The sequence below is a fragment of the Tachypleus tridentatus genome, chromosome 6 (genome assembly GCF_004210375.1).
Source record: "Tachypleus tridentatus isolate NWPU-2018 chromosome 6, ASM421037v1, whole genome shotgun sequence".
Taxonomy (NCBI): domain Eukaryota; kingdom Metazoa; phylum Arthropoda; class Merostomata; order Xiphosura; family Limulidae; genus Tachypleus; species Tachypleus tridentatus.
In genome coordinates, this window is record NC_134830.1 from 102,713,372 (window position 1) to 102,739,845 (window position 26,474).

Here is a 26,474-nt window from a genome sequence, read left to right on the forward strand (position 1 = left end):
AAACTATTAGTGTTCATGGTATATAAGCTTTGAAATATGACTAACTATTTAAATGAAGCAGTGGAAATCAGTTTTGTGCTTACCTAAATTCAACTTGTTATAATGTTGATTTAAATCACATGAAATAATTTTATTACTTTGCATTAAGAAAGCTAAAAAATAAAAATAAGCTTATAATGTTTTTCAGTAATCTGATAAATAGAGCGCAAATACCTTTAACAATTACACATTCCCAATACAGATGCGATTGACGTCATATCCTTTCAACAAGATACTTACGTCAAGGAGAAAAAAAAAAAATGTTACGTTGCTCTGCGGTAAAGTCCACGTCACAAATAAGCTTTTTCTCCCAAAGCAGCCCAGTATATATTGGTGAGGGTTATTAAAGTAAAAATGATTTTAAGTCTTATAGTTTCTTGTGCATATATTTAGAAAAATGTAAATTTAACTGTTAAAAGCTATATTATTGATAACAAAATGTATTATTATGTTCATTTAAGTTGTTATATATGAGTATGCAACGAACTGTTAAAAGTAATAGCAATCTCATATTTACGAATATCTTAACTTTTGCACTTTATATTTTAATATACGCTCTTACTCTAATAAATGGTGAATAGACCAGAAATAATAAAATTCGGGATAAACTTCTATTATTCTATGGCACGTATTAGAAAATTATATTAGAGCTTGTTATAAAACTAATACCACCAGACTTTAGTACATTTTTTATTTCAAAAACTTTTAATGTTACCGTTTAATAACAGTAATACTTCATTGTATTCAGTATAAGTTAAACACATTGTCTGTTTTGATACGTGGCTTTACAAGTTTAAGAGTAAGTACAAAGCGTTTTCCACTCTTACCACTTGAAACTATGGTTTAATGATATCAAATGTAAATACATTTACATAATACATCATATTTTGTGTTTGTTTTTAAGACACCATGAACGTTTAACTGTAGTTGAGTAAAACATCGTTTAACTTAAAGTTATATAAAAGTTATTGTGTTTTACATATGCTCACCACACAAGTCGGAACAATTTCACGTTTCTGGTGGGTTTTGATATGTTTTTAAGTAAAACTACTCTAATAACTTCTCATCTTAACTCTAGTGTGCTGAGAAAGCTCAGATACTGTTTCTCAAATGAACTTAATAGATTATTATAATTATTATTCGCCCTGTAATGAATAATGCCACAGAGTCACGAGCAATTTAGTGAATAAACAGTTTAGAAAAAAAAAAACTGTTCACAAATGTGGTCCATCATAGTCTTTTTAGGGTTAATAACCAAGAAATAAAAGTATTGAATTCTTCTAAAAATTATCTTACTTTATTATATTTACGTGTCAACTATTTTTAAAAATACTCTGATACACACCTCCAATTTTAAGATTAAGTTTCTGGCATCTATTCAAGACCTATTTACGGAGTTTCAGATAATCCAATATACAGAACACAAACTTTCATCTTCACAGTGACTCTACTTTAGCTATCAACTGTTAACTTAAACTCTATTATGCCCCTAGTAGTAAAACAACAAAAAGTAAACTAGAATCCATAGCAGTACATACCCAGGTAGGCCTAATAATTGACTGAAAAACCTTTCAGCACTTCCAAGTCGTTGGATGTCCCCTGTGCATCCTTTCAGAAGTTTGATCTAGCGAACAAAAAAGTGGTTAAATCTTGTTTCATGACAATTTTAAATTGTAAGGCAATAAATGAAACGAATATGTCGATAGATAACAAATTACATCGCCTTACTCTTAAATTTATAGATGCTCAAGAGACTGGTAATAAACATTTAACACAATCATTTTATGTACTCATTTCATTTTCACTTATTTATGTATTATTCATATTAAACTGACAAAAGTTCCAGGAGTTAGCCTGCTTTTATGTACATTTATTATTAGTTTTTCTTCTTTTTTTTTTAATAGCAAGTGTAGTTTAAATTCATGCAAGTACAAAGAACCTCTGGCAGTCTCTCTTTACATCACGTATTTTCAATACTATGTGTGTTTTCGTAAATAAGCATAATGACACTTCCTTTCTCTTTTTTTTTTAATTGTCAGAAAGTGATAGAACATTCTGTACGGCATTTCTTTGTGTTAGATAAGATATATTTCGCATCGGGACAAAAACTAAGGATACACAGTGTACATACAACTGGTCAACTGGAAAAATGTTTAGTTTGTATATTCACGTAACACCACACAAGGGCTATTTGCTCTAGCCGTCCCTACTTTTAAACTGATAGATTAGAGAGAAGGCAACTAGTCAACAGTATCTGTCACGAACTATCAGGTCACAAAAATCTAATAGCAATGTTTAAGCGTTATTCTTGTGATTCAACCATAAGCCTAAAATACGAATGGTGACGCAAATCTTTGGCAATCGGATATATAGTCCACTACGGTAAACATTAATAATGATATGCTATTGTTAACCTAACTTAACGGAAGGTTTTTGTCCTTTAATATATACTAGTTGATCTGTATTCCAAAAAATGAACGTACAATTTCAACATAAGTATGAAGATAAACCTGACCTCTCTTGAGAACATTTCGTGAGACATGTTTCAAGCTTTGTATGTTGAGGTTGTTCAGAGTTATGTATAACTAAAAAGAATTTCTAGCTTTATCTAAATGAAAATATCATATAACCCTAATCGGCTCAACCAGAAGTATCAATGTCCATCATTGCTTTTCACCATTATTATGAAAGTATTAAAGCTTCTGATTCGATGGACTCAAGTTTAGTTAGTTACTAGACTTACAAATTCAATTTATTTTATAGTTTTCAGTAAAACAGACTCATCTTTAGTCATAATGTTTTCTATAGTTCTTTGTCAGAATTTATGAAACAAGTTGTTCTTTTAACAAAGCTTCCCTGCGTTTATGTTTACCTTACATTTAACACACCTTTGTATTGATTTTTAGTGATCCAGTTATAAACTTCTAATTTTTTTTTTTGGTAACTAATGTCCATGTGGACAACGGTTAAATGATAGTACAACAGTGTTAGGAAAGCACAACAGCTATGTTGGGAAATTGTTATAAGGAGAAGCCGAACTTCAAGCACTTTCCTAAAAGGATATGACTAACCATTTAGGGAAAGAATGTGTTTTCTTATAGCAAAGCCACATCGGGCTATCTGCTAAGCCCACAGAGGGGAATCAAACCTCTAATTTTAGCGTTGTAACTCCGTAGATATACCACTGTACTACCGGGTGGCCAAGGAAAGAATGATATTCATTTTAAATCTAAATAAGCTTTGTTCCATTACTTGAAAGGCTTTGCTTTGATCTGATAATGTTTTGTTTTTTTTAATTACTGTGGTAGTGTGAACAATAAAGAGTAATGTACCGTTTTTAAGTATTGTGTGCATTTGAGGTTGAAATTCGGGAAATAGTTTAATTTTAATTCGTTTTTTTTAGACAAACAAAAACAAACTATATCTCATGATATTAATGTTTCACTTCGTACTTAAGAGCTTGTGTTTTTAAGTTAATGTATTTTTATTGAATGTTGTTTTACTTTTTTTTTTATGTGCTATGACATTTTTCAAAGACTTCATTATTTTCGTATTTTATTTGTGCCTGCCCTGTTAAACCTGTTTTCTAGTATTATTCAAACAGCATAAAGTCCTAGTTTCAGTCATACAAAACTGAAAATGGCCTTTGTAGCATACTATACACAGTACGGATATGTCTTTAAATTGAATTTTAACATTAGAATAAAGAACTTTCAAACAGATACATAACGTTACCGAATTTGTTGGTGAAGCTTGCGATATATAAATACCATTGAATATTTTCAGGAAGAATTATTGACTGAATTATACAATTGTGCCCAAATCCACACAAAAACTATCTACGCATATCTGTTCCCCATCATGAACTTACAAACTAGAGGAAAGATAATTAAGTGCATCCACGAAAACTCCTTTTTTGGCTGAATAGGATGTCTCAATTATGTAGTTCTTGGAACCAAAAATAATTAGATTCCCAGTTCGGGCTCGCTAGCGACATGGCAACGCCCAACTGCGATAAGCAGTTTTGAATATAAATAGATTTTAGTTTATTGTACATTTTAGTAAACGTGGGATATTTTATTTTGTTTAAAAATATTTCTTTGCTTCTAGTTGTACAGAATCAGTCTCATAATATAACTTGTGATAACCCTAAAACTTGTAACATAGGACAGAGCGAGAGAATAGAAGAGCTTTTCTTAACGTATAATGACAACGCTAATTATAGTTTGGTTAAAATAGCTACGTTACCACACTTTTCCATGTAAAAACTTCAATCATTATAATACCTTTAATTTTGTAGCTAAGGAGCTACGTTTTTTTTTTACTGTCAAGTTTATAACCTGTCAAGCTAATAATTCAGATTTTAAACGTACACTGCATTTAGTATTTCTGTAAGATCCTGTGATAACGTTTCGTTATTTCTCAGATGTGCTTCAGCGTTTCTAGAAAATCTTTTTACGATAGTATGTTTTAATACTGCTTATTTTACGACCCACTAATACCGATCGGAAAGTATTCCAGATTTAGTTTTCTAATAACGTGAAATGTCAGTAACAGAAGAATTACAAACAATTCAGTGATGTCGTATTGTGTAAATCTGATAAATGTTTTTCATTCATATGTCTATGTCTCACAGTGTAACTGCGGGGAGAAATCTTGTATAGCCATTTATATATATATATATATATATACACTTTGTTTTAGTAAAATTAACGTAAACTGGATTTTATATACCTGTATGTAACGAAGTTTTATATTCACGAATTATAATTGTACATGTTTAAAGGTTATAATTAATTTGTTATCTTTATTTCTACAGAAGAAATGTGAAAATTTTGCTCTCAAGATACTTTGTATAGAAAAAGGATTTAAGCTTATAAAAAAATGAATACTTAAATTGCCTGAAAGTGTGGAGATCATATGACGTTAAAATGCTACATATCGTTCATTAATTTTCTGTATTTATGGCAAAGCTATTAATGCTCTCAGGCGCCGTCTATAATCTGAACTATTGACCAGACGGAAAACAGTTACTCAGTAGCATTTTATCGCTCACTATAGGGATTTGACTATCACTCTATAACGTAACCACAACTTCCAGAGCGAATGAATACTAAAAGTATTATACACGGATTGGAATTCCGTTTACCATTTTTGAAACCCAGAGCTCTACCACTTGGCCAATCTGTACCTTATTTTTATGTCTCAATCTTGGCTAATTACGGATACAGTTTAACTAATATTATAAACACAAATGTACATAATTTCAGCACCTACTTTTAAAAATGCGCATTTGTAAAAACGTCATTAAAGCGTTATCGCTTAATACATTTCACAAAGACACTTCCTTATGCTTACTGAGTATGGTTTTTGCATAAACATATCACATTAAGAGTCACACCTTTGAAATAAACATCTTTTCTAACTCGGATTGTCCCCCTCCGCTAGTACAGCGGTATGTCCACGGATTTACAACGTTAAAATCAAGGATTCGATTCCTCTCGGTGGGCTCAGCAGATAGCCCGATGTGGCTTTGCTATAAGAAAAAACACACAAACACATACCCTAACTCAGACTGTTAATGAGTGGCCCCTCAATCTTTCAACGATTTCAGTCTTAGAATAAAATAACCTATCAGTTGTGAATGGGTCGTATAGGTAAACTTGGCAACACCATTGATATGTACTGTATGAATAAACATAAAAGCATTAAAAAAGTAGGTAAATGGTAATATGAAGTCACTGACTTGGGTAGAAAGTGTACACTTTTGTATACATATTCAAATGATATAAATTGCAAAAACTTTATGTTAAACCCACACATAAATAGTACGGGAGGGTTTAATATTATATTTGTATTTATCATAAATAGGCATGAGTGTGTATAAAAGGATGGAACAAATTCCACTTTTTTCTGTATGTTTATTTAAATTACCTTAAACCAAAGTTTTTGCTTCATTACACGTTAAAATGCTGTAATAATCTAATATAACATTTTATCTCTTGTGCTAATAATTTAAAGCTAAAAAACAAAAAACAATTCACAAGAGAAAAGGTTTTTATATTTTCTCTTCTGAAAAAGTTTTATTTCAGGAGAAAGAAAAATAATTAATACGACTTGTGAGAAAACTTCTATACTGGTTATTTGGAATTCTTTAATTAAGAAAATGAACGATCTTTTTAAAACATAATTGTTACAAACACAAACAATAGATTTTATTATTTAATTATCGGGTGAGAAAATTTATTTCATTTAATTCTAACATGTTGAAGATCTCGTTATTCTCTTATCTAAACTCTCTAAGATTCAACCATTTTTACAGTAGATCTAGAGAAAGAGAGAGAGATTAAAAATATTAATAGAAATGATTACTTATCAAAAAATTATTGGCGAAAACAGTTCATCACCATATTTGTTCTAATCACTAAACAAGAAACAAAACAACTAATTTTACCTCTTCATCCTCTGGTAGAATTTTTAAAAGCCCTTTCAACTCCTCAACGCCCAACTGTTTGGTTATTCCTTTCCGTAAATCTTGAATTAAATTTTCATGTGGACTGTAACAGATAAACATGTTTTTCTTACTTAAAAAGCAACATCTAATAGCCAACACCTCCATCTAGGTGAATTACATGCGATTTACTTTCATAGAAGAATATCTTAAGACTTGCGTAAAGAAAAGCACAGAATTCTTACCAGCAAATGTCATACAGAATTGATATACTGAATATCAAACTATCTTTTGTATATTTACTCTTATTTTTAAAATGTCATTTTTAATTTGAGAATCGCTACAAAAATCACCTTGTGTTATATTGTGCATCTGCATCAACTTACACACTGTGCTGTTGGTTTTACAAAATAATGAAACTAACAATTCCAATCACCTTTGTGAAAATAACAACACCACTGCAAATGATCTTTTTTTCCGCTCTCAATGCAGTAATCAACTGACGAATTTCCGATTCCGCTGCTATGGTTTGTTTGGTTTTGAATTCGCTCAAAGCTACACGAGGGCTATCTGCGCTGGCCGTCCCTAATTTAGCAGTGTAAGACTAGAAGGAAGACAACTTTAGTCATCACCACCCACCGCACACTTTTGGGCTACTCTTTTACCAACGAATAGTGGGATTGACTGTCACATTATAACGCCTCCACGTCGAAAAGGGGGAGCTTGTTTGGTGTGACGGGGATTCGAACCCGCGACCCTCAGATTACGAGTCGAGGGCCTTATCCACCTGGTTATGCCGATTCCCACTGGAATGTCAAACCGATTTGGATAAATTCAAAGAAGTTGTTTTTCCATCAGATCTAGACCCACGGCTCAGCTAAACTGTTACCACTTAAATCGTCACATTTACAACCACATATATTACATTTCTCTATAGTGGCTATCATGGTTTCGGGTCAGGTTACGGGTGTAGTTCAGCGACCTATACATCGAAAACAGCCCATACATTTCCTGAATAATAAATTGTTGTTGTTTTTTTATTCACATTAATATGCCAGACTGAATTGTGTGACAGGTATTAATTTGTTAAACATGTCTTTTTTCTTTCTTTTTATGGGCGATCTATTTTTAATGACTTCCGAGATAACAATCGTCTTACTTTGCAAATTTATTGTTATACACAATAATGTGCTCTTCAGTCATCTAATCAGCAAATAAACGTGCGTTTTTTATATAATATAAATCGAGATATAAAACTGCGTCTTATATATAAGAATGTTCTAGAACAGTAATCTGCATGTGTATCATGCAGTTAACTGCAATCTCAAAATCTGCAGAATGATAATAAATGATTTAGTAAAATTACCACATGAAACTGGGTACCTGTGTACGTGTTTCGAAATTGTTAATTTTCTTCTTATATTAACTTTTCATTGTTTCATAACGAATAACTAAAAAGCTAGCATTAAAAACAAGACAAATAACTAACTTGAGAGCTAGCATTAACGACTTCCGCAAAAAGTTAAAAAAAACTTACCTGCGAAATTGTTTTAGAAAAATATTAACATTAAGACTTCTCTTTCCATCCAGGAGGTTAATCTGGAAACATAAACAAAAAAATATTTATTTATAAAGAAATATAAATAACAAAACGAAAGTGCATATTATTCTTCTGTAGGGTGTTTAAAATACAATAGTTATGCAACACAAAATATAAATTTAATGTTTCTATTAATATCGTTATTTTATTCAGAAGGCCAATCAAGACATTTAAATCAATCATATGCACCATTAACTAATTTTCTAAATGTCCTTACTTTTAGTTTGTCGTTAAGCACAAAACTGCACAGTGCAGGATCTAATTGTGTTAACTACAAGAATCAAACCCTGACATTCAGGATTATAAGCTCTCAACTTTTAGCAAACTTTTTCATGCAACACCAAATTCTAGTTTTAATGGAATTTCAAACGTGAATAAAATATTATATTTTGTAGTTAGTTAAGTAAAAATAAAATAAATCATTAATCAGGGGCTTTCAGTTGACAAGTATATCTTACAAATATACGATTAGCCAATAACAACAAACAAGTAAAATAACGTTTGTAGCAACCTTAAATTAACCGAGTTAGTTCTATCTACAACTGCTGTGGATAACCACAAAATTAATATAAACCTTCAATTACATTAACTAGAATAATTTTACAGATAACGAACAGAATACAGTCGAGTTACCAAAATAACAACAGAAGAGACAATAAAAAAAGTGAGTTTTTATACATCTTTGACCGACATCATTAATTTACTTGTTTCATTTCATGAACGATTTTGTTGATACTCACAAGCACCCATAAAAACTTGCAAGTTGCGTTTGTATATAATTGCTAGAGTAGTTTTCGTGATTAGAAGAATCTAAGCTAAAATACCATAAAGATTTTTAGGAGTTCGTCTCCTAAACCAAATGTAAGTGTACCAACAACCTAAAAACAACAACGACAAAGAAAATCATCGTGTTGTTTAAGTTTTAAATTGAAGTGCTTTTATTTCTTTGTGTAAGAAATCGTCATGACAGTAAGAACACTTTTGTTGATAAGGCCATCTATTATAATCATTTGCAAGTTATCTAGTTAAGACTAAAAAAAATTATTTTTTATCACATTTTCTATTCTAATGAAAAAAACGTACCAGCTCTGTCTTTACAAGCTGCAAGTTGTTTCTAAGCTGCCGTTTATAATGCTATATTCAAGGTTCTCAGTTTGGTTGTATCTTTCCAAGTACACTTACTATCGACTGACGTTTTGTATTTCAAGATTATAATAAGCTACGCGTATACACTATATCGACAACATTTTGTTGGTTCCGCGTAATATTTTGATTATTTTTAAAAATTGAATATATAAATGTATTAGACACACACACACACACACACACACCATGTGGTATTCTCAGGTTCACCGATTTCTTTAGATTAATCGGGTTGGTCCCACAGAATAACAGAAAGCTCGACAGGAAGTATATTACTTAGCGAAAATCCGAATTTTCCAGCCTCGAATAAATTCAAAAATAAATAGGCTGGACGTGAATTAAACACAATGAAACAATCTTTATTTCAAATCAACAACAATCAAAGTTCAAAACCAAGAGTATCTTACGGACACATTTACTGGAAATCGTTTAGAGAAAGTGGAGTGAATCTAAATCACCATAACCCAAAATAAGAAAACACGACGTTATACACATAAAACAATGCAGAATGTACTTACATAAATAGTGGTCAGTCTACCTGCAAAATAGAAGTTGTTTACTTCGGACATCACTTAACTTTTTAGTGTACAGAAAATGTCTATTTCGATACAGTATGCTCTAGTTTACAGGAGTCTTTCCCAAAAGATCATGTGACGCCCTAGTTTAATGATCCAGCTCAGTAGGTAACTAGGACAAGATTATTTTAGTATATTAAATAAAGGGGGTTAAGAAACATGTATGTTTGCATATTACCACCTTTATACAGCTTCGAGGCAGTTTGTAATACTCAATAAAGTAGTTAACGGCGTGAAATGTCAGCAAAATTAATGTTCTCAATTCAATTGTACCGCATTTAGTCGATAATTCTTTATTACTATTGTTCTTAGATGTTAATAAAATAATTAAACATCGAATCCAATGTAAATGCATGCGTATTATAAGTTGATTGTTTGTTTGCAGTTAAGCAAGAAGATACGCAGTGGGTTGTTCTGCCCAACAAGAGTGTCAAAGTCGATTCTTAGCGTTCGAAGTCTGCAGACATACCGCTAAGTCACAGGGGTCACAAGTTAAGTCTCATTGCTTATCACAAACAAAATGTTCAAACTTAAATCTCGCTATGTGTCAGAATTTACTCCAAATAGAAATATTGTTAAAAACAAATGAAAAATAAAATAAAAGATCTGAGTTTTACATCTGTTTAATCTTATTTTAAACACAAAGAAACAAAAAAATGTTTAACAATAATTTTAGGTCTATTTCCTTAAGAAAATTTACTTGGTTATTTTTTTATTACAACAGAAACTGCCGAGTTTTTATTTTAACATTCGTCGTTCAGGACAGCTTTCATTGTACTCTTGATACCACCACTATCTTTTGATGATAAGAAACCTATTTTAAATAAAAGTGCATCTCAGAACGGCTGATATGGGTATTAACACTTTTACTGATAAGGAGAGAACAACGTTTCGACCTTCTTAGGTTATTGTCAGATTAAGAAAGAGAATTGTTGGAACATGCTTAACTGAAGAAATTGCGACTTCTTTCGCAGAGCAGCTTCAAGGGTGTAGCGAGATTTAACTGTTCAACAAACTTCAGACGAGTGCTCTTGGCTGAAAATGATCAATATCAAAAAGTGTTCGACAATGTCTGTGGATGGCAATGTATTTTCATGAGAAATATATGGTACTTATCCATAGAATTCCTTCATTTATAGTAGTACGGCAGTGATTACACTTCCATAATATAAATCATTAATGGCCTTACAACAGTTAAAAATGGTGTGGTTTCAGCTCATACAAATTAAAAACAGGACACCTGTGATACTTCACCCTCATACTCCATACCTTGGACGAGATTTTCGTATTCTTCAGGCTGTCAGACTTACACTCATCTGTTCAAGATAAATGACGACTAGACAGCTTCATTCATTCCCATACAAAGCCACGTTTTCATTATTCACCAACTCTGTTTCGAAGCTTGATTCAATACGAGAGGCAATTCTTTGTATTCACTGATGTAATAAATTGCTCACGAAGTTCTACAATGCACGATATTCAACAATGAATTTGTTTCTCATAGTCGATGTATCAGCCAGCAGTTCTGAACTCGTACTTACATTTAGGTTGTTGGATATGGTGATGTAGTGTTGTTTGCAGTGAGGACGAGGAGAGATAGTGAAATTTATGCTGAAGCTTTATGTTTGTAAGCACTCAGTTCCATACTCTTAACTGATTTTCCATGATTACTGGATAGTTTAACCTCATCGTTTGGGTATTGTTTGGTAGAAGGAAAATCCCCAACGCTTTTAGGTGCTATTACCACAGGTATTATCCGTTATGACATCGAGTTGAAAGTAGCAATTATAATGTAATGCTTGTTTAGAGATAAGAAAAAAAGACAACTGATCTATTATTTTTGGTACAAGTCCTGTTAAAAACTCCTCAAGAAAGAGTGGAGTTAAAACAAAGAGAATTTCCCAGAAATTAGTTATTTTCACTGTTAAACAAAAGAATTGACTTGCATGATTTACAAGAAGTAATAAGATTTGAGTGGTGTGAGAAATAAAGGTTAATCATGCAGTATGATGAGAAAGTTATAAAAAGACCTAATAGTAAAATATTACACCGAATGTGTATTTGGATTTCTTCCTCTCACAGTTCCATGATCACTAATGAAGAAGTTACAGCGTATACTACCTCATTTAGAGGTAAGTGTCAACAATATACATGAAAGACATGTTTCCAAATATGTCTAAACGTTTTACAAACTACTGATTAATTCAGATAGTCCAAAAATAACACACTAATAACTTTCTGTAGCACATTGTAATTATCATAACTCGCCAGAAAGACTAATAGGTCAGTTCAAAAACTACTGTCAGTCACCTGAAGTTGGCCTTTCCAGTCCTGGTTTCGAGTTATTTGACGTTACGGCCATTGTCAAAAAGCAAAGTAATAAAATTTTGTAGTAAAATTTTTTATAATAACTCGTCAGGATGACTAACGGATTGTTAAAACAGCAGCGTTAGTCACCTGAAGTTGACCTTTTCAGTCGTGGTTTCGAGTTATTTGATGCAACGGCCATTTTCTAATTTCAAATCGAACTAGATGGACTGCGATTCTTAAAAGGGAATCACATTAAAAAAAATGTATAAATTTAAAAACATTAAATTTAAAACATTAAACAAAAAAGCATTAAAAAGATAAATGGCCTGTAAAAAAACTAAAAACATTTCCAAGGTGGACAGTGTCACCAACATCAATAACACTGTCTAACGTTATGGTTAAACCTTGGGAGAGAACATGTTTAAAATGGTGTCGTCGTTGAGAGTCGTAAGTAAAAGAAAGTAAAGTAAAATGTGGCTTATTGTGACCTGAGTGTTGCACAGACAACACATTGGTGCATCATTCCCAGATAAAACAAAACAACGAGTTAAAAAAACTCTGACCAATGCTTAGTATAGTTAGAACAACTTCCACTTTCTGGTCATTACGAAAGCAAGACAGCCAGTGTCCAATAGAGGGTTTCATTTGGAAAAGCTGCTCACCCCAAGTCCACTGCCAGCTGGCACGGAGCCGAGCCTTGACTACAGGACTATGTCCATGTAAGGAACAGGCACAGCGGTGACAGTGCCAACACAAATAGATTTAGCTGCGGTATCGGCGAGCTCGTTCCCGTGAATACCAACGTGGCCCGGTTTCCAGAAAAACTGGATAGAAGTAGATGCTAAAGAGAAATGGGCCAGTCGGTTTTGAATATCAGCGAGAACAGGGTATAAACTAACGAGAATCGATTCCAGGGCCAATAGAGAACTAAACGAGTCAGTATAAATTGTGCAGTTTGAGTACTGCTCAGCTTTTATGTGATCCAGGGCAAGAGAAATGGCGAACAGTTCACCAGTGAACACAGAAGCTGTAAAGAGGATTATGCGCGCAAGCACCGAACCACAACAAAGCATGGCAGAACCCACACAGTCACCTGATTTCGAACCATCTGCATAAATAGGAGTGGAAGGATGATTCGAAAGTAAACTAATAAATGTTTTAAAAGATTTGTAGCAAAATGTGGCTTATTGTGGCCTGAGTTTTACACAGACAACACACTGGTGCATTAGTCCCAGACAAAAGGAAACGATGAGTTAAAAAAAAACTGTGACCAATGCGTAGTCTAGTTAGAACAACTTCCTCTTTCCGATCCTTACGGAAGCAAGACGATCAATATCCAAGAGAGGGTTTTGATTTGAAAAAGCTTGTTTTCACGTTGCTCACTCCAAGTTGACTGCCAGCTAGCACGGAGCCGAGCCTCGAATACAGGACCACATAATGTTAAACAACTACAAGAAAAATTTTAAATTTAAGCAAAACCTGCAAAATTTTATATATATAATGATTATGATAGTTTATGACAGTAGGTCCAAGCAAGGAAGAATTTATTCTAATATGTTTTGGTTGTTTGTAATTAGGCACAAAGGGTTATCTGTATTCTGACCCTGGTTTTTAGCAGTAGAAGTCTATAAACATCCAACTGTGCCACAGGGGCCATTTCAAAATTAGTTGTATCATAGATTCGTTGCTATTTTTTTTACTATCCTTACAAAACTGTTGCCATCCAAGAAAATCACCGTTGAAGACAGTTGGACGCGAAAGAACTACCATTTTTTAAGTAGTAAATTTTTCAGTGTTTGAAGTTCGTTATAGTCTTTTTGATTACATCTAGTGTTAATAAGCAAAGCTCGAAGTAACTTTCATGTTACCGCCAAGACGTAACCTCAATTCTCCAGAGATAAAATCTGGAGAAGGAATTGCCATGTTGCGTTTGTAGTTGTCGGATGTATTTGTTGCAGTTAAGCAAAACCTGCAAAATTATATATATAATGATTATGATAGTTTATGACAGTGGGTCCAAGCAATTCTAGAATATTTTTCTTCTAATCTACAGATCATGATAATTCTTCTGCTTTGTCGTAAACAGCAGAAAACCAATAATCAACAGATTCACAAAAAGTTCCAACAACAAATCATCTTACCTATTTTTTTGAAAACTCAAACAAACATCAGTTAGTTTTCATTGAAGACATGACACAATTGGACACATTGGTTCTAAACCTTCCCACCTTATTGTAAAATTTACGATGTACACAAACTTTGTAAACGCATGAAGTAGCCAATTTGTCTTACTTCGTGTTCCTGAGTCCCAGCTCCAGTTTTCTCCTTTAGTGTAAATATCTGGGTCTCCAGAGGGTTGCCGAATTTCATTGAATGTTCTGACAACGTAGACATAAGACTCTTCATTTACATAACAAATGATGTGTTGCTCTATCCATCGTATTTTGCAAAGGTTTTTCAAAGTCTGCTTCTTAATAGCAAGTGTAAGAGCAACAAAGACATTTTGAAAGATTTATTTTGATGTTTGGGGGAATTGTCAAAGAATGAAAACAACTATGAACAAGAATCATTTATATTTCAAATGGAATGTATGTCACAACCATGACGTATTGCTAGGTTTAGAGAGTGAAGCACGCTTCCTTGGTAATTAGTATTTGATGCAAATTTCTTAATGCATGCTTGATTTCCTTGTTTTTCGGAACTCATGGGAGTAGTATTGTCACAAACCTGGCCTTTGCAATCTTCAATTTTAACTTTTTTCTGTAGAGTATCGCAAATTATTTACGCAATCGTTTATCCTGTTATTTCTCAAGGTCAATTAAGTCGAGAAGTGCTTCGTGTTTTTAGTATGTTGTCCAGTTAAATCCCAAATTCTCAACCAAACTGAGGGAATTTTACGCCATCTGGAACAGATTTCATCAACATAATGAAAACATGTACAGAGATACTTTCGAAAATAGTCATCTAGATGCTCTCGTAAACCTATCTGCTGTCTTGCACAATATAAAACAGCATCAACTATGGTTGGGAAGATATTAATTTTTTACATTGTAAGCAGTAACTGAATTAATAATCAAATCTATTCGAAGTCCTAGATCACGCACTTCAAATGTATTGTATGATGCATGTTAAATGCTTTCCTGATGGTAGGTCTTTGATTCGCGACTGCTCAGATGAAATATCTGTTATTGAAATGGTGTTTTTTTATGCATTATGAGATTTTGAAGTATTGCTTTGCCCAGAATGTAAATAAGAGAGACAATGTCGCTTGAGGCGCTCAAATGGTGGTCCACTGGACAAGAAGAATAACTGAAAAATAAAATACGTGAGAGTAAAACATCAATAATTCTAGCTAAGTAAAATTTAAAAGTTTAATTAATTCTTTCAGTATGAGCTAGGTCCGTGGAACCGACCCCGTATCCATTTTGTCTTCATTATAATTTTCAAGTTATAACTCTTAAATTAGGGTATGTTCAAGAAATATGCAATATTATCATTAAATATTATAGGGCCTTTGTATGCAAAATATCAGGTTTTTAAAATACGTTTCAAGAATTTTAAAGAAATATTTTTTCATGCCCGTTTCATTTTCGTACGTTTTCTCTTTAGCGTGAAAAGCAATTTTCATTTTAAGATGAAAAATACTTTATGCGTGAAAACATTTTCAAATTTCTCTTAAAATCTGTATAACCTTCACATAATTATCAAAGAAAATTTAAGAAAACTTTATATTTTATCTGTTATTTTCACTATCGAACTTCTATGCGGCTTAGTTAAATCTGATCGATCTTGTAACCACCTAAAGGATTAGGAACTGAATATAAACTATACGTTTTACTTTTTAGAATGACTACAAATTATATCACTAAACTACAATTCTTTTTGTCTTAGTAGCTTACATTATAATATAATGTTATATTATACATTTACATATCTTTATTACATATACATATTTTTAATTGATCTTTCAGCCATCTCAGGCAAACATCATGCAATGTCGCGACGCAATGTGCTCATGATAGGTGTCAAGAATATTAAACTGGCCTTTACAAAGTGGCCTTGACTACGTTTCTTTGGAGTAGTATTTTGTAAAATACAGTCACATTTCAGTTTTAATACATAACATTATATATGTTATAACCATTTCTTTAAAAATCCTTAAATTTCAGTCATTTTTCTTAAAACATAGAACAGTAAATAAAGAGATTATAGAAAATAATTATTTCTTCTACGAACTTTGAACTCACTTGCTGCTTGTCAGAGGTTGTTAAGCCTTATTAAATTTACCACGTGGAAAATGTGAAACGAAATAATATTTTTTTCAGTTTTATATACACATGTTAATGTAACCAAAACTAATAAATTACTATATTGATACCATCAAATTGCATTACAATTTACATAGCTTAGTGACTACGCTTTATTTGACTCTAAAAAATATGAAATTTCTGGCTTACTAAAGACTAACCTCATCGTTTGAGATCTTCCATGAAAAGAAACGGTTTCCCGCATAGATACATATAAAAGAATCGGAGAACCATGGGGAACATCCTGAACTGTCGATTTTTATTCACACGTCGTAGACAGAAGTAGGTTAAGTGAGTATGAGTTTTCGAAAATAGAAAGAGGTGGGAGGGACCACTGTGTTTAATTGATCACTCAGTAAATTTAGCAATATCCCAGCTAATAGAAGGTTCTTACTTAAGACTCCAGGTTTTTGTAATTATTAGGAATTTGAGTTCCTAATTCGTACGAAACTATAGTTTATATGTGGATATCACAAACGTCTAATTTAAACCAATTCTGCACTCAACATACCACGTGACACACAAAATTCGATATTTAAGTGCTTTTTTAAATATTTACTTTTAAATTAAATAATTAGATAATGTGCAATACTAAAACCTAAATTATAATCTACAGTTTACTACCAAACATATTAACATAATTTCATAAAATAATAGTGCAATAAAATTTTGCATGTGAGTCAAACGTGAATACATGGCCTTTGACCCGTGTGGATAGGTATAATAGAACAAAAGTACATACACAGTAAGTAATATGCAAGAAACTTGCAATGGTGTAGATTGCTTGAAGGAAGAATCGTTTGCTTGTGCAGTTTTACGATGTGAAAATACTATATTAAGTGCCAATAAAACGTATTTGAGTCCAAGTATAATCTATCAACTTATAAAGAAGCCACATCGGGCTATCTTCTGAGTCCACTGAAAGGAATCGAACCCTTGATTTTAGCATTGTAAATCCTTAGACATACCGCTATACTAGCGGGGGACCGCCAGAGGAAATACAGCACACTTAATGATATTGACACACTTAATGACCTGAGGTATTATCCAGTCAAATGTCTTAATATCTAAATGAGCTTTATGATATTAGTTACGTCCCTCGCTGGGGCTGCAGTAAGTCTTTGAATTTACAACGCTTAAATAAGGAGTTCTATTCCCCTCGGTGAACACAGCAAATAGCCCGATGTGGCTTTGTTATAAGAAACACACACAATCATATTAGTTAGTCAGCTCACGAATTTTAATTATTCACGTAATCAATTATTAAGTGATAATTAAATAACACATTTTCAAATATGTAACATGGTAAGGATTTAGAATTTACAAAGATACAGTTAGAATAAAAGAGTTGTATCTAGAAAATAAATGCTTGGATATAAAAACCTGGAAAAATTATTAAAGTTAGAGTTAGAAAACAGACACAAGCAGAGCGAATTCAAATTGATTATTATGTAATCGGCGGAAAGTAGTGTTGATTCTGTGATGCGGTTGGTAGTTATGAATAAAGCACCAGTGTGAAGTTGCCCAAATTTTGCGAATGCAATGAAGATATATATTTTTGTGCTTTAGAAACAAGGAAGAATCCTCAATGGCCACAACACTTGAAATTCTTTTCGGCAGGATTATAGTAAATTAATCTTTGAGACGTTTTTTATGAGCTATATTTTTACTTGCCAACAATACCAAGCGTGAGGCGTACATATATCCGATTTAGTTTTCTTACTCATCAGCACCTATACCTTCCTACCCTCAAACTGTCTACATAGAGCCCGTTTGAAACAGTGAGAGGGAGTTGTTCAGTGATAGCATTAATCTTTATACTGAAAAGTGTGACACTCAAAACATAGCCCTGAGGGACTCCAAACTCCTGTAGAAAAGAACGGGAAAGTGTCGAACCCACACAAACTTGGAATATCCTGTCTTTTAAACTTTTTTAATGAAAATGAGCAAATGGCCACGTAACCCATATACATGGAGCTCTCACAAAATACCATACCACCATGTTGTACCATAGCCCTCTCAGTGCCAAAAAATATCGATACAAGATGTTGTTTGAGAAAGGCTTGTCTGATTGACGTTGAAAGTCGAATCAGGTGGTCCACGATAGAGCGCCGTCTTCGAAACCCACACTGGGTGGGCGAAAAAAGGTTGCTTGATTTGAGGAACCAAACAAGATAAGCATTAACCATCCTCTCTAAGGTCTTACAGACACAGCTCGTCAAAGCAATTGGATGGTAGTTTGAAGGAAAAATCTTGGGATCCTTCTCAAGCTCAGAAAAAGGTAGCACAATAGCCTGGCGCCAGGCATTAGGAAAAATATTTTCCTGCCAGTTCCGGTCCAAAACAATCAGAAGAATAGCAAGTGAAGCAGGAGGTAGATGGCACAACATTTCATAGTGTACATCATCAGGTCCAAATAATGTACAGCCAGACCGATGAAGGGCCAGTTTAGTTCCACCAGTGTAAAGGGAATATTATAGTCATAGAGACAATCAGCTCGTAAAGAAAGAGGTGATCGCTCTGCCCGAATCTTCATGGGTAAGAAGGTAGAGGAAGAAGGAGGAGTGCTAGATACCCGGCAAAAGCTTTCACCTAGAGTATCGGCGATGCTCTGAGTATCAGCTACTTCACGGCCATCAGAGAGCAATATCGAGAGGGGACAAAATTATATTGCCCACTGACCTTTTGAATCTTGTCCAGTATGTGTTTGGAACTGGTGGTAGAAGATATGCCGGTTGCGAACTTAATCCAAGATTCCTTCTGTCTTCGACGTCTTACCCACCGAGCATGTGCAAGGGCCTGCTGGAAATCAATGCGGTGCGAGAGTGTGAGATACCTACGAAAAGTATCCCAGGCCCATTTCTGAACCTTCGGTGCCATGTGGCAGACAGGAGCCCAACATGGACAAGGTTATCATGGAAAACGTGTCAAGGTTTTAGAAACACGTTGAGCAGCTGCTTGTATAATACAGTCAGTTACTGCTGCCCCACAGTTGTCTACTGATAGCTTACAGACGATGGCAGGAGCAAGTTCTGCGAGAACAGTGAAAGAGGACCAGTTTGCGTGATCCAGCTTTCTACGAGGCACGCTGATCGGGTGGCATCGACCACGGCCAGTCTCTCTCAAAAGTATGGGAAAATTATCACTGACTCGTGGATTTTTGTCAACCTTCCATGAAAAATGGGAGAATAGGGAAGGGGAGCAAATTGAGAGATCAATAGCAGTAAAATACTGACTAGGTGCATGAAAATAAGTAAAAAAAAACCAGTATTTAAAAGAGAAAGTTTGTGATCAGAGAGCATACGCTTTACAGAGTGACCCATCCCATCAATATCAGCATTTCTCCAGAGGGGATGATGTCCGTTAAAGTCCCCCAGGATTAAAGAGGGAGATAACTGTTCAATGACAGCATCAAGGTCTGATTGATGCACTCTCAAAATACATGACACTGAACTAACCATGCACGTAAAGACAAAAATGTGGTATGTGCCAATTTTGTTAACGACTGTACGACAACATTAACGCGATATTTTTACATTTCAGTGTTTCTAATTCTTGGTCAGGAAAGTGGCATTAGATTGTCCTTGCACGCGCCATGGGTATAACAAGTATGAGCAAACTTACACAAAATATAGCTTTAATTTGGGACACATACCACAAATGTTGTGACAAAGTTCACCCATGAAGAATTAAAGTTATCAACCAAAAAGAAAGAAAGTGTTGCACTATAATCACTAATTACGTACTATGTTGTTTATTTCTTCTTATACTCCAAAGCTGAATTGACACCAAAAAAACTTATGTGCAATAATAATAAATGATACAAATTACCTATGAAAGTGAACAGAGATGCAAGACAAAATAATGGAATGACAGAAGAAAAAGAATATAGATAAAGTTTACAAAAATGAAGAAGCTTCTGAAGAAACAAATTAAAATGTGTTTAGAAATGTTAACACTACTTGTGGTCTGCAAAAAAAAAAAAACCTCTTTCTTTATATTTTAACACCTACGTCACGGACTTATTTTTATAATAGTCATTACCGATAGGATCTACATATTGAATTATTCTGTGCAATTTTTATATTTTAGGTGTTGCAGTCCTAATTTTAGAGAATTAACAAAAAATATATATTTTGCTATGTTCAGATAAGACTTCAATCATAAATAGAGAAATTAATTGCAGTTTATATGTATTTTTAAATACTTTTATGTAATTTACAGAAAAAAGTCAAACACCGGCATGAAATTTTATGAACAAATAGATAAAAAAACAACTGTGGAAATTTTGTGGCCCAATTGATTATTCTGTAGTCAAAAATAATATTGAATTTTTCCAAATCTATAAGGTGCTGAAATTTTTACCAAAGTTTTATACAACATAATAAGAGTAACTTCGAAAATAATATGAAACTGACGTGTCTTACATACGGGTTGCAGAAATATAAAACTTTAATGTCATTCTCACCTTAATTAAATATGTTTCAAAACATACGTACTTCTTGAGATTCCTTTTTCTTTTGACTTGACAAGTCACTAGAATTTTTATTACTGACATCACGATTGTCCTTGTCATGTTTTGAAGTACCTTTAGTTTTTTGGCAAAATAAGCCCTCCATTTTTTCAAAGTCTAGAATATCAGATGTTATTTTGTGGCTAGCTGCAACCAAGGACCACAGATTGTTTCGGCCAACTACTTTTTGAATGGGGATTTTATTCCAATTTAATGACACCATTTTGCTCTTAGGTTTGGGAATTACTTGTTGGGGAAGGTCAACATGAATCATTGATATCATTCCTGGTCCTGGTGGAGGTGGAAATGTGCCTGATAAAGATAATGGTAGTGGGGGAGGCGGTGGAGGTGCTCCTAAGAAATGCGGTGATGGTGGAGGAGGCGGTGAAGGTGCTCCTAAGAAATGCGGTGGTGGTGGAGGAGGCGGTGGAGGTGCACCTAAGAAATGCGGTGGTGGTGGAGGAGGCGGTGGAGGTGCACCTAAGAAATGCGGTGGTGGTGGAGGAGGCGGTGGAGGTGCACCTAAGAAATGCGGTGGTGGTGGAGGAGGCGGTGGACAGATTGATGTTGATAAAGAATGAAAGGATGGTGAACTTTTTGGCGACAGTGGGGAACTTTGTGGAGAACTTAAAGATGATGAGGATGAACATGATGATGATACTGGCGTAGATATTTTTTGTGAAAAACATGGAGATGCTGGAAGAGAACAAGAATCTGTGGATGGCATTAAACTTTCAAGTTCTCCATTTGAAAACGATTGGAATTTATTTTTATCAGAATCTGTGTGTATATTTAAAGATTCTTGTGTAAGAGACAATGCAGGGAAATACTGAGAAGCATAAACAGATTCATTAAATTCTTCATGAGAGCACTGGATCATAATTGACCTTCGATTTTCTTTATTATCATTTTGAAAATTGATGTGACAGCTTTTGCAGCAGTCATTTTCCGAAATAAAGCTATTTGTAAACTGTCTGAAGGCCCTGATATGAGCTAGTAATTGTTCAGCATCTTCTTTGTTGTCCACCAAAGTTGCTCTGTTGACAAGTCTTTCAGCTGTTTCCCATATAATTTCCTTCATTGTTTTTAAAGATGTGTTAATGTTTGACAAGTGATGCAAAATTTTTTGAAACATTTGCTCCTCAGGAGTGTCCTCCACCTAAGATTATAAATTATAGTTTATTTACAATGTTAATAAACATTATTCATTGAATAACTAGTTCATATAATGAGCTTTCTTAATTTGAACATATTTCACTTTTTATATTGTAGGACTTTAAAAAAAATGTATTTTTCATAATTCGTTGGTAGTATAAGCTAGTAATATATAATCATTAAATGCTTTCTTTCTAATGATCATTCGCTTTGATTAAATAATAACTTCTTGCTAGATTTAATTAAGTTTTACCGTTGTTTATACGAGTAACACAAACACACGCAATGAGATGTATATAGAAATATTCACGTTGTTAAAAATGTCATTTAAAATTCTAGCGAACTCGAAACTACTGATGTTTCCAGTGTCAAACTTCCCCCTCCCATTCACAATGAAAAATGAAGCAAAAGTAATACTTTACGAAACTTTGTATATTACAATAAGTGGAACTGGATAATTACACTATGTAAAATTTTTTTTACTTTTTCTTGTTCCTGGGCAAAAAGTTATTTTCCAATTGTTCATGCCTAAAGTAAATGGAAAAGACCTATTTTTCTTTTCAAACTTTGCTTTTGTGACCTGGGAGCGTATAACGAAAACATGATGGAAGATTATATTTGGGGGCTGATACGTGAAATGCTATGGTGGTGGAGGCGGTGGACAGATTGATGTTGATAAAGAATGAAAGGATGGTGAACTTTTTGGCGACACTTACTTATAAACATTTTTGAATAACTTTAGTATAAATAAATCTAAATCTTGATTCATATGTTGTTTTATTCAGACCTTATATAAACGAAAATGTGCAAATTTGCCAGTTTTTACATAGAAAATAAGTTAATTTCTAAATTTCATTATCCAGGTCACAAAACCAAAGTTTGAAGGGAATAATGACCATTTTCTGTACTTTTACAACATAAGAAATTAAGAATAACACATACTATCCAGGAACAAAATTTGTGTTACAAAGTTTATCTCATTGTACACAGGCCCGACGTGGCCAGGTGGGTTAAAGCGTTCGACTCTTAATCTGAGGATCGCGGGTTCGCATCCCCATCGCACGAAAACATGCTCGCCCTTTCAGCCGTGGGGACGTTAAAAAGTGACGGTAAATCCCACTATTCGTTGGTAAAAGAGTAGTCCAAGAGTTGGCGATGAGGGTGATGACTAGCTGCCTTCCGTTTAGTATTACACCGTTAAATTAGGGTTGGCTAGCGCAGACAGGCCTTGTATAGCTTTGCGCGAAATTAAAAAAAAACAAGCAATAATTGTACATCAGGGATATATTTACGTATGTAGAAAAATGTATTGTGAACTGTTATTTAAAAACCTTTGCAGAATGAATTGTAATTATTATTAATTTCTAATAAATAAATAAATATCGCCATAGTTATTTTCCAGTTACAGCAAGATAAAACTCTTTCAGACATATTTAAACATTAGCCCCTACTTGGAGGTTTCGGCATGTAAAGACATAATTGAAACAGACAACATCAGATTTTTATTAGAACGATATTTTCAACGCTATTACATAAAGTAGCGGCATGGTGTCATATTGAAAACATTATATGGAACTCTTGGAAGATTGTTTTTTGGAGTTCAAGGGGCTATTTGTACCATGTCCATTACTCAGTTATTAGAAGTTTGTTTTGGCAGTATGGATTAAGAAAAAAAAACTTTAGACGTCACGATAATATTTCTTTTCAAATTTATAGAAAGTTTAGTGAGTATGTCGTCAGAAATGACCTCATTTCCCTCATTAAGTTAATAATTTTCTATTATTATTATTGGCTGTTTTATTTTCAACTAGAATTACTCTGAATTGTTTCTCTGTTGATATAAAAGCTATCTGCCACTATCCCTAACTATGAGCTACCGACTGGTGACACCCACCGCTGACCCATGGGGGACTCTTTACCAATTAGTAACTAGACTTACTGTCACGTTATAGTGCTCTAACGGTTGAAAGGGCGAACACATTCGTGTTTCGGTTTCACACACTGCAATTCTTGTGATTAAGCCACCAATTCTTTGAAAAATGTCAGGAAAATCGTTATATAATTCGATGTAATAATAAAAAATATACTAGACTGTCATAATGTTGGTAATTGGTAATTTTAATATGTGACATCTTATGCAACACATGGGCTAAGCCTTCAGATCAGATACTTCGAGGACTTATCTTATTAACGTTTATGCTGTTAAGCCTCCTTAGTACTAATACCATTACACTGATACTTGTTAATGTTTTAGAAATAAAACAACCAAAAGTAAGCAAAGAACAATTCCATTATTTAAACAAAAATTGTACATAACAAATAAATTTTTATACAAAGCCAAAGAGGATTTTTTTTACTTCACTTTAAAAAAAAGAACGGACGAAATGTAAAGTGTATCAAATATCCATCTTTACCTGAGAGAGGATAGCGTTAAAAATACCCTTCATCTTCTCATGCGAGGCGACGTTCTTATCTTCATTAGGGTAATACTTGTCATCAAGTACCGAAAAATGTATTCCAGCCATTTTATACGGATGCCTACAAAAAAGTAATCAAAGTTTCTTAAAGAACGAATAGTTAAAAATTCAAAATGTGTATTACTTAACTAAAGTGTACGGCTTCAGGAACTATTCCGTTATTCAAGTTACTGCTCTACGAGATTTTACATATACACACACACACACATACATACAAGTAGAAGGAACTATTTATTTAAACTATTTGACATTCATTACCTTAGTAGTGATAGCTTATTGGTGACATCGGAATTATACATTTAGGTGTAAACATAATTAATTAGAAATTCGGCAATGAACTAAATTCATTTCATTAATAAAGCCGAGATTTTTAGATAGATCTGAAGTTTCTAAATCAATATATCTCCCACGAATTATTTGAAATATCTTCAAATAATGTAACGATTAATCCTTTTGAAGATATTTCACAAATTAGAAAAAATAAGTCAAGTACTTTTAATTTATGATTAAATTTCCTACTCCAAACATCCATTTTTTGTTATTGTTATCAGCAATTAATTTTTTCTTTAAAGAGAACCATGTGTGCGTGTGTAAAATGAAAGATTGGTCAACTCACCCCATGGCATGTAAGTTCTCGTTACCTGAAATAAAGAAAATACATTTGGCTATTTGTCCTAATTCTTCAAAGTTTCATATCTAAACTTACTTAGCCTTGTTGCATTTAATTCTAGCAAATTATATATTACCTAGTAAATTTTTATTAAATATTCTATCTTTGTTTAAAAACAGTTTACGAGGATCAAGTAATTTTTGTATAGGAATATTTATGAAGTATTATAAATATACATTTACACGTAAACTATTGTAACTTCTATTTGCCAAACAAATCTTCCAAAACCCATATATTAAGCTAAAAAGTATATTACCGCTACCATTATAATGCGTGGTTAGCCCTTACCAAATGATTTCAAAATTTTAGCTATCTTACTTCTATAAGTGAGCAAAACTGAATCAAAATACGTTTAACAGAAATGTGAATTATTATTATTATTTACCCGACAAAAGAGCAAAAATACAAAAGATTTTCATCCTTACGGTAAATACTAAATGGTGTTTTCCGTTGTGTGAATATTCTCATCCTGTACCACATAAATAGTTAGAGCGAATACAGTAAAATATATCTTGAGTTTTCTAAGGAATGTTATTTATACTCTAGCATTTCGAACACATGCAGCCCACAATAACATTGCATGGAAATTCAGAGAAACGTCAATGGCTGAAACGGACAGCCTTCAGCCGATTTCCTGATGTGTTGCAGAAGATAAAACTTGTAAATCTCCACTCAGTGAAATCTTTCAAGTGTGACAAAATATATAGTAAAACAAACATCAATAATACCTTTTGTAAGAGGGAGCACAAACCAATATTCACAAGGCTTGCAAATATTATGTTTTGTCCATAAAGTGTGAAAGCTTTACGTTCGACACCTGGCGGAATTAGTGCCTATTAGAATTAAACTTAGTTTAGGGACGAATCTGATTAAAATGGATTTGTTTTTTGTTTTTTTTCGCACAAAGCTACTCGAGGGCTATCTGTGCTAGCCGTCCCTAATTTAGCAGTGTAAGACTAGAGGGAAGGCAGCTAGTCATCACCACCCACCGCCAATTCTTGGGCTACTCTTTTACCAACGAATAGAGGGATTGACCGTCACATTATACGCCCCCACGGCTGGGAGGGCGAGCATGTTTAGCGCGACGCGGGCGCGAACCCGCGAATTACGAGTCGCACGCCTTACGCGCTTGGCCATGCCAGGCCGACTAAAATGGATGGAATTAAAGCAATTTGCTACTGTCCTTTGGATAGGATATATTTTCCATGGTGGGACAGATAAAAATTTTACTTTA

General features: G+C 33.5%; 1 protein-coding gene across 2 annotated transcripts in view; it reads right to left on the bottom strand.

Moving 5' to 3' along the window:
• LOC143253210 (uncharacterized) overlaps positions 1-26,474 on the bottom strand; it is a 95,053-nt gene that overhangs the window by 25,472 nt on the left and 43,107 nt on the right. For both annotated transcript variants that reach the window (XM_076506675.1, XM_076506674.1), the window contains exons 2-7: positions 25,187-25,211; positions 24,508-24,631; positions 20,925-22,097; positions 8,028-8,089; positions 6,494-6,596; positions 1,578-1,663 (exon numbers count right to left, since the gene is read on the bottom strand). In XM_076506675.1, the coding sequence (XP_076362790.1) occupies positions 1,578-1,663; positions 6,494-6,596; positions 8,028-8,089; positions 20,925-22,097; positions 24,508-24,631; positions 25,187-25,191 (1,553 nt within the window). In that variant the 5' untranslated portion in view covers positions 25,192-25,211. The remainder of the gene's footprint in view (positions 1-1,577; positions 1,664-6,493; positions 6,597-8,027; positions 8,090-20,924; positions 22,098-24,507; positions 24,632-25,186; positions 25,212-26,474) is intronic.